At 48.6% G+C, this 8,400-nt stretch overlaps 3 protein-coding genes across 3 annotated transcripts; all 3 read right to left on the bottom strand.

Moving 5' to 3' along the window:
* Positions 1 to 876: 876 nt before the first annotated feature.
* Positions 877 to 2,838, bottom strand: TEOVI_000126600 (glucose-regulated protein 78, putative; the record flags this gene model as incomplete). Its single annotated transcript, XM_067224512.1, has 1 exon — positions 877 to 2,838. One exon carries the CDS (start codon positions 2,836 to 2,838, stop codon positions 877 to 879), a length of 1,962 nt encoding a protein of 653 aa, XP_067080613.1.
* Positions 2,839 to 3,825: 987 nt separating this feature from the next.
* On the bottom strand, positions 3,826 to 4,920 carry TEOVI_000126500 (uncharacterized protein; the record flags this gene model as incomplete). Its single annotated transcript, XM_067224511.1, has 1 exon — positions 3,826 to 4,920. One exon carries the CDS (start codon positions 4,918 to 4,920, stop codon positions 3,826 to 3,828), a length of 1,095 nt encoding a protein of 364 aa, XP_067080612.1.
* A 1,020-nt stretch (positions 4,921 to 5,940) lies between these two features.
* Positions 5,941 to 8,124, bottom strand: TEOVI_000126400 (long-chain-fatty-acid-CoA ligase, putative; the record flags this gene model as incomplete). Its single annotated transcript, XM_067224510.1, has 1 exon — positions 5,941 to 8,124. One exon carries the CDS (start codon positions 8,122 to 8,124, stop codon positions 5,941 to 5,943), a length of 2,184 nt encoding a protein of 727 aa, XP_067080611.1.
* Positions 8,125 to 8,400: the final 276 nt, after the last annotated feature.

Genomic DNA, 8,400 nt, shown 5'->3' with positions numbered 1-8,400 from the left:
CAAACAAAATGGAAGGAGAGAAAGAATAATACTTCCTGTATAACTATTTCTTTCCATTTAAAACAAATACAAATAGGCGCACACACCCAGCACAAACTTTTCTTCTTGGCTAACCAGAGGCAAAAAATTATCAAATTTTGTTGTTTTTTTTCCCGAACCTCCTCAAATATAAATTTCAGAGAAATGGTTGCCGTATGCAGAGCAGGCACCTTAATTTTCCTTTTTTTTTTAATTTCCCACCTCCTTTCCGCAAGACGAAGAACTGGTATACGTACCTTAGACATCTCTTAGGATCACTTCGTCTGAAGGGCACGAACAAAACTAGGAAAAGTAGAGTTAGAAAAAAAAGATGGCCAGTTAAATTTTCTTTGAACCACCGGTGTGCCCTTCGTTATTCTTCCTCCGTGTTCCAGCACTCTGTGGTTTGATTACAGAGGTCAGAGAACAGGTATGCCGCACATTTTATTAACCAATCTTTCAGTTCAGTCGTCTCCCATTCAATTTTTCTCTACCAATCTCACCCTATTACCCACTTCAATTGCTTACCTTTTACCTTCATATCCCCATGACACCGGTGATGCCTTTGTATTGTTTGCTGCTTTCGCAGAAAGTAGATTAAACATCTATTTGACACACGAAGAAAATAGCACGTGCTTCAACTAAAGTCAGTAAGTTGAGAATAAACAGCAGCCACAATTACAAGCAACTCCATTTCTTCCCACCATTCATCGACCAGTATCGCACACCAAGCGCTTCCAACCACTCTTCTTGAACAACTGCAGGCCAACCATTCTACCATATCCACTCTGCACTTCAATAAGTATACAAAGCAAAAAATAATAATAATAATAACCACTCACACACCTGCCAGTACACTTACAGATCGTCCATGGGTTGTGGCTTGTCGCCTCCGCCGGCGGATTGGTAAGTCTTCTGGATGATGGGGTTGGTCACGCTCTGCAGAGTTTCCAGGGCAGTTTTGTACTCCTCCTTTTCGGCGTTCGGATTTTCGTCAAGGAAGCGGATCGCCTCCGCAACAGCGGTCTCCACTGCAGCCTTGTCATTGGGGTCAAGTTTCCCACCAAGCTTATCCTTATCGTTCACTTGGTTGCGTAGGGAATACGCAACGCTCTCCAGCGAGTTACGCGCATCCACACGCTCGCGCACCTTGCGGTCCTCGTCCTCGAACTCTGCCGCTTCGCGCACCATACGCTCAATCTCCTCCTCGCTCAGGCGACCCTTGTCGTTGGTGATGGTGATCTCTTCCTTCTTTCCAGACGACTTGTCCATAGCGCTCACCTGCAGGATGCTGTTCTCGTCGACGTCAAATGTCACTTCGATTTGTGGCACACCACGCGCGGCAGGAGGAATTCCCGACAACTCGAATTTGCCCAGGAGGCGGTTATCCTTTGTCAGCTGGCGCTCACCCTCATACACTTGGATAAGCACACCCGGCTGGTTGTCCGCATGGGTAGAAAAGACCTGACTCTTCTTGGTGGGGATCTGTGTGTTACGCTCGATGAGTTTTGTCATGACACCACCCACAGTTTCAATACCAAGCGACAGTGGGATCACATCTACAAGCACAACGCGCCCGCCAACCTCGCTTTCACCGGTTAGCACCGCAGCTTGCACAGCGGCACCATATGCTACGGCTTCATCGGGGTTAATACCACGGTTCAGTTCCTTCCCACCGAAGAAGTCACTGATCAGTTGTTGTACCTTCGGCACACGTGTGGATCCACCAACGAGCACAATCTCGTGGATGTCACTCTTCTTCAGCTTCGCATCCTCCAGCACACGTTGCACGGGCACGAGTGTCCCCTTGAAGAGGTCCATGTTCAGCTCCTCAAACTTCGCACGTGTGATTTTCTCGCTGAAATCGAAGCCCTCCGTAAGGCTGTCCACCTCCACACGCGCCTCGGGATGAGACGACAGCTGTCGCTTCGCAGCCTCACATGCCTTGCGAAGACGTGCCAGTGCCTTTTGGTCCTTACTGATGTCAACATTCTTTTTCTTCTTCAGCATGTCCACAAAGTGTCGCATCATGTTGTTATCAAAGTCCTCACCACCAAGGTGCGTATCACCGTTTGTCGCCACAACTTCGAAGAAGCCCTCATCGATTGTCAGCAGTGACACATCAAAGGTACCACCACCAAGATCGAACACCAGGATATTCTTCTCACCGGCTTTGTTTAGCCCATATGCGATGGCGGCTGCGGTGGGCTCATTGATGATGCGCACTACGTTCAAACCGGCGATGGTCCCAGCATCCTTTGTCGACTGCCGTTGTGCGTCATTGAAGTACGCAGGTACCGTTACAACAGCGTTTTTCACTTTCTCGCCAAGGTACGTTTCTGCAATTTCCTTCATCTTCTGCAGCACCATGGCACTGATCTCTTCTGGTGTGAACTGTTTCTTTTTCCCACCCACCATCACTTGTACCTTCGGCTTCCCGTCGCGGTCCGCAATGACCTCATACGACAGCAGTTTCTTGTCAGCCTGCACTGCCGCATCCGTGTACTTGCGGCCAATCAGCCTCTTGATGGTGTAGATTGTATTATGCGGATTCTGTGGAAGCTGATTCTTCGCACCGTCACCGATCAGCCGCTCTGTGTCGGTAAAGGCGACGACGGAAGGTGTGATGCGGTTACCCATCTCGTTCGGGATGATATGCACATCACCCTTCTGCCACACACCCACAACGGAGTATGTTGTGCCGAGGTCGATGCCCACGCATGGTGCTTCCACCTTGCCGCCACTTTCGGGTGCTGCTGAGACGGCTGCAACCGTCACAGTCAGGAACACCGCTGCAGTGGTCAGCCACATCCTCGACATCGGGAGGGGGATTATCTTGAACTTAATATTAGTGTTAGGTAAGTAGGTTTGTGTGTTTTAGTATGCTTAGCTTATCTTTCCAAAACAACGCGAAACGTGAAAATATGTGGAGAGGAGGTGTGGTGGGGCGATGAAAAGGGACAAATAGGGAAAAGGAAATGGTAAAACGCAGATGGCACACGGAAAGGGCAAGGCGGAAGAAGGGGTCGCCTCCGGTGCTGCCATGGGGCTCCTGCAAGTAGAGGTTATGTGCTCTCTAGATAAAAATGCGCGTGAAGTCTGCCGCTACGGGGCAATACGCACCACAGAATTTACATAATTAAAACGAGGGATGTAAGTCCTTCCTGTATACCCAACAACACCGTTTACCTGCATTGATATTTTTTGTTTGGCCTCCCTTTCGGTAAGTCACTAGTAAATTGCTGGTGCGCAATAAATAACTATGCGTGAAACTCGTGCCGTGTACACGGTTACTGTGTTTCTTCTGAAACGGTCTTAGTAAGCCTGCTGCCATCGTAAACACAGTAACATCTTCCTGCTGTCATGTATAAAAAGTGGAGGAACTGTTAGGTTTGAAAGCGCACTTCATTTATCTTTGCGAATCGCATGCTCATCTGTGGTATTGTTACGTCGATTCTATATTATCAGGCGTCAGCGCATATTTCCACGACAGGGCGTATTGCTACTGCTGCAATAGCCTCTCCAGTTTGGCGAAGCCATATATTTGTGAAAGGAAAGAATAACTACCTGATGTTTTGAAGATGAATGAGTTTTGGGATTTCCCCCCCCTTTGCAATGTGCATATACAAAAAAAAAGGCACGTACAAGTTTTATTTATGTTCAGTAGGTGGTGGGCGCTGTCCGAATAAGCTCATGGGTGTGTTCGGTTCTTGTTATGAAACATATACTACACAACTAGAGGGAAACATAATCCCCTCTCGTCCTTTAACCTCTTTGCTCTCGCCTCTGCTAATGTTTGCTATCGTTTCAGTTGGGGGGACGGAGGAAACGCATGATGGGGTCGAAAGGAATATTCTCAACCCGACATTTTGCCGCGTTTCGGGCGCTGCTAAGTATCTCCTCCTGTGTAAAACACTCAAATTCACTTCCGTCTACGCTGTCAAGGTTAAGTAAGAAGAAAGACACATTGTTCGGAAATAAATGCTCCTCCCTCGCCGTTAAATCGCGGTGTTGGATGGTATGCTCTGTTCCAATGATCAGCGCTCGGAATGAGCGGCCTGTCAATGTGGAAACAAGATGATCCTTAACGAAGGTATTCAATGCGAAAGAGAGGGCGCTAATGAGCGACTTTGCGTTCCGTTCGCTTGTATCACTCTCATGTAGACGTAATGTTGCGGCTACCTGCACGTCACAGGCAACCTCTGCCGCCACACAGAAACCACCAACGATGGCACAGTGAATGCACAACTTGGCCCGCGGAACATAATCGTTAAAAAATAAGCATGGTGTTCGGTCAACCGCGGCAGCCAACATGGGATGGTCATTCATAAGATGCAGGACGTCCCACCCATAAGTGCAAGGAACACCAATGTATGAAAGCGCCCCAAGGGATGACTTGGAGTTCCGCTCCCCCTCGGGAACGTGGAAAGCTGACGATACAAAAGTGGGTGACAGTTTCGAAAGTGGTAGATGCAGCGGTACCGTCTGAACGAGGAAACGCGGCAGCTCCAATGCATCCACCGCCTTCACCATCTCTGCACGTCCACCAGACGAAAGGCCTCGTGGACACGGGGTAATGGCCATGAAGGGTGTCTTGCTAACCAAAGCTTCGGTATGGTACCAATCCTGTAATATGTCCTTCCCAACACCCTGCTCAGCGCGACGCGACATCCAATCGTTAAATGCTCCATCCTCCCGTGAAGCAGCTTCAGCTGATTGCACACGCTGCGTTAAACTGTCTGATTCATCTTGCTGTTGCTTCTCCGTCGCGAAAAAACGGTGCATCTCCTCGTTCCACATATTTTGACGACTCTGCAGGAGTGTTACGGTGTCAAGAATTTCTCGTGCAAGCTTCACCGGCGCGGGGTAACGCCCGTTCCCCTTCCCTTCCTCTCCGTTCATGAGAATAATCAGCACAATCGCACCGCCCACCCCCTTAGCTTTATTGACCTCTTACCGTTTGCGGTGGAGGCAAATAGATACAGAGAGAAAGGGGAAAATATTGATAATTGTAATGCGGCTGTTCCTCACCCCTTCCTCTGTGCTAATAAAATAAAATAAATGCGCACCACAACTCGTTACACCTACGGATGACTGCCGTTTAGCGCCTAAACTCTTTTGATCCCTCTTCGTTTTTCAGTTTTCACTCTCATCAGCCGCTTTCACAAGGCGATCATTATAGGGGGGAAAATACGGTGTCAGGGCTCCGCACGTCAAATCAATAGAACCCATCTGCAATCTTTCACTTGCACAGAAATAACCAGCTAACGCAGTTTAAATTTGTTACACACATGTAATCAGCAGCTCAACGTTTTACTATTTTTTTTTTTAGTAAGGGAAAAATTGAGGAAAGGAATGCAGAACTGAATTCGAAGAAAAAATTAATTTGCGGACGTCCGTGTGTGAGCGCTGAGCCACAGCGACCAACAAAGAAAAAAAATTGTGAAAAAAAAAGGTACACGAGAGCGCATGAACTATGAGCTCTTAGTGTATGCAAAAAAAAAACAACTGTCAGCGTGCGATAATCTTGATGGCAAAACCAAGAAAAAAATCAAGAATATAGTGGTGATAGAGTGAAGTAAAGACACAACAAGCTTGACGCGTGAGTGGGGTACCAGACATTAAAGAAGCTTCGAATGCTGCACCCCACGCCGAGTTAATCCGACCAACGCAACCGATTTGAAAGAGGGCACAGACACCCACGTTATCAGTATCAGTGAGACGTGAGAAGAGGGGCGTTGCAACGCAAACACCGTCACCTGACGTGCCATCTAATACCATATGTTGTTATTCTCAGCATCGTACTTGTAAAAACCACAGGGATACAACCACGCCTGCATGGATGATACCCATCCAGTTCGTCCCTGTTAGACGCTGCGGGTTTGCACCGCGTCTGCGCAGCGAACGCGACGGCACTATGATTTAAACAAGGTTAAACATGGATCTGAGCGCTCCCTTGTTCACCTTACCTGTTGTGTTCCGCGGCACCTCCGGCACAATGATGTACCGCGCAGGGCATTTGTAATATGCGAGGACCTCGTGAACCACGGCAGACAGTTCCTGTGTCAACTCCGGTGATTCATAATGGTTAAAATTGTCGGGTACATTCCACTTCCTCAGCGCCGCAGCCTGTAATGAGGCGATAGCCACCACACTTTGACCTTTAACCTCGTCCTTGCATCCCACAACTGCAACCTCGTAAAAAATATCCCGGAAGGTAAGCAGCGCAGCTTCAATCTCCAACGCAGACAGCTTGAATCCAGACGACTTGATTATATCAACACTCGTCCGACCAAGAATGGTGTAAACTACACTGTCACAGTCACTGTTAAACATCTTCACTCCCACAGTATCACCCGTATCAAAGAAGCGTTGACCACTGCTGTTGACAACCAACTCCTTCTTGGTCGCTGCTGGATTATCCCAATAGCGGTCAAACACGGACTTGGAGGAAACACCAAGGCGACCAACGGTGTCATACTCCGCCGGTTTTCCCTTCCCATCCGCCTTTTCACCACCTTCATCTGTCACGGTTTCCTCTGGGTTGTTGAATACATACGTTTGCACAGTTGGAAGGGCCTGCCCCACTGTTCCAGGAACCCTTCTCGTTACGGGTCGGAGGGGCTGACCAAGCGCCATCCCGATTTCAGTCATTCCATAACGCTCCAGTAGAATGTGGCCGGTTAGCTCATGGAAGGCGTGAAGGGTCGGTGTGGGGAGAGCGGCGCTACCGCTCACAATCAATCGGACACTTTGAGAGACCGCTGTTTTAAACCCCCGTTTTTCAATAGGTGACATTTTTTCGTTAATAGCAGCAATTAATTTCGTGTAGAGCGTGGGCACGCCCATCAATAGAGTGATATCACCCCGCTCAAGGCGGCGTGCGATGCGAATTGGGTCGTCAAACTTCGTAATCACACATCGGGCACCCGACGCCAGGGAGCAAAGAAGGATATTAACAAGCCCATGTATATGATGCATGGGCAACATATGGAGGATAGTGTCGTCGGAGGACCATTGCCACACATCCTGGAGGACATTTACCATATTTCGCACGGTCCCGTGGGTGTGGACGACACCCTTCGGTTTGGCTGTTGTGCCTGATGTATACAACATTAGGCAATCATCATTCCACCCTGGACGTGACCGTGGGTCCTCCACCCAGCGGCGGTGCACCGGATTGAGAGAGTGAAGATTTTCTGTATCGTAATACATTTCACCAGCGTCACCATCAGCTGCATGTGTGACGGCGTTATTTTCTTTGAACTGTTCACTCATCATGCTTTGACGGCGTGCTTCACAACGCTTGGCGTCGGCAGCCTTTTCAAGTTCCAGTCGATCGATAACATCGTGTGCATCATTAATTTTCCTCGATTCTGCCTTCGCGGGGATGTGTTCTGGTTGAAGCAGGGTTCCCGTCTCCTCTTCCTTTTCACGTTGGGCTTCGACAGAATCAAGAAGTGAGTCGAGGTCAAACATCGTTTCTACGTGGTGTGTTGACGAGGTTGCACTTCTGCATGTGGGCCACCCTCCGCATTCCAGTTCCCGCACCAAAAGATTTTTATAATCCGCCGGAAACTTATCTTCAAACGCCCAGGTGTCCCCCAACACTGCCCTGCTCTTACTATGCCCAAGAATGTACGACAACTCGCCCGCATACTTCTGCGAAGCGGACATGGGAACAGCCATCTGGTTGAGTGACCACGCGGCCAACAGGGACACAACGAAAGCGTAACCAGCATTTCCTGTTATCGCCAAATTATATGTTCCATCATCCTTAAGAAAATCACAACTCAGAACCCCTCCCTTTTCATTACTGTAAACACTCCTCACATTGTCTGGCCTTGGTGGCTGCAGCCAACAGAGCGACGGCATTCGCTGGATTTTCGCTAAAAGCTCCCGTCGTTGCACGATGACATTCGCCACTGCAAGAACATCTTTTCGTAAGCGTCCAAACGAGTAACACATCGGCTCAGCACCGGCTACCTCGACTACTAGAGCATCTTTTCGCGCCGGCGCGGAAAAAACGCTTTCTAAAACGGTGTTGTAGCTGAAGAGTGTGGAAAAGGGAATTTTGTCTAACCGGCGCCCGACAAGACTAAACATCTTCGGCAGTTTGGTTGTTTTCCTCCCCTTTCTTTGGAGCTCTGCAGAAGTGTGTTCCTGCCTTCCGCTTTATTTAAGAGGACAGCCGTTTCCGCCCTGATGCACAAATATATATATTTATATAAGTATGAGGGACAAGCTTCTCTCGCTTTCCTTCGACTTGAATGCTCTTCGGGACGATATTTTTTCCCCCTCCTCACTCACACCTCCTTTTCACTTTCTACACGACGCCTAATAATTTATCCCGCTTTGACGTTTGCAGTAGAAGTTGAAACA

This window comes from Trypanosoma equiperdum (assembly GCF_001457755.1).
Source record: "Trypanosoma equiperdum strain OVI genome assembly, contig: ctg_336, whole genome shotgun sequence".
Lineage (NCBI taxonomy): Eukaryota > Euglenozoa > Kinetoplastea > Trypanosomatida > Trypanosomatidae > Trypanosoma > Trypanosoma equiperdum.
The sequence above is the reverse complement of the archived record's forward strand: the minus strand, read 5'-3'. Positions and strand labels throughout refer to the sequence as shown.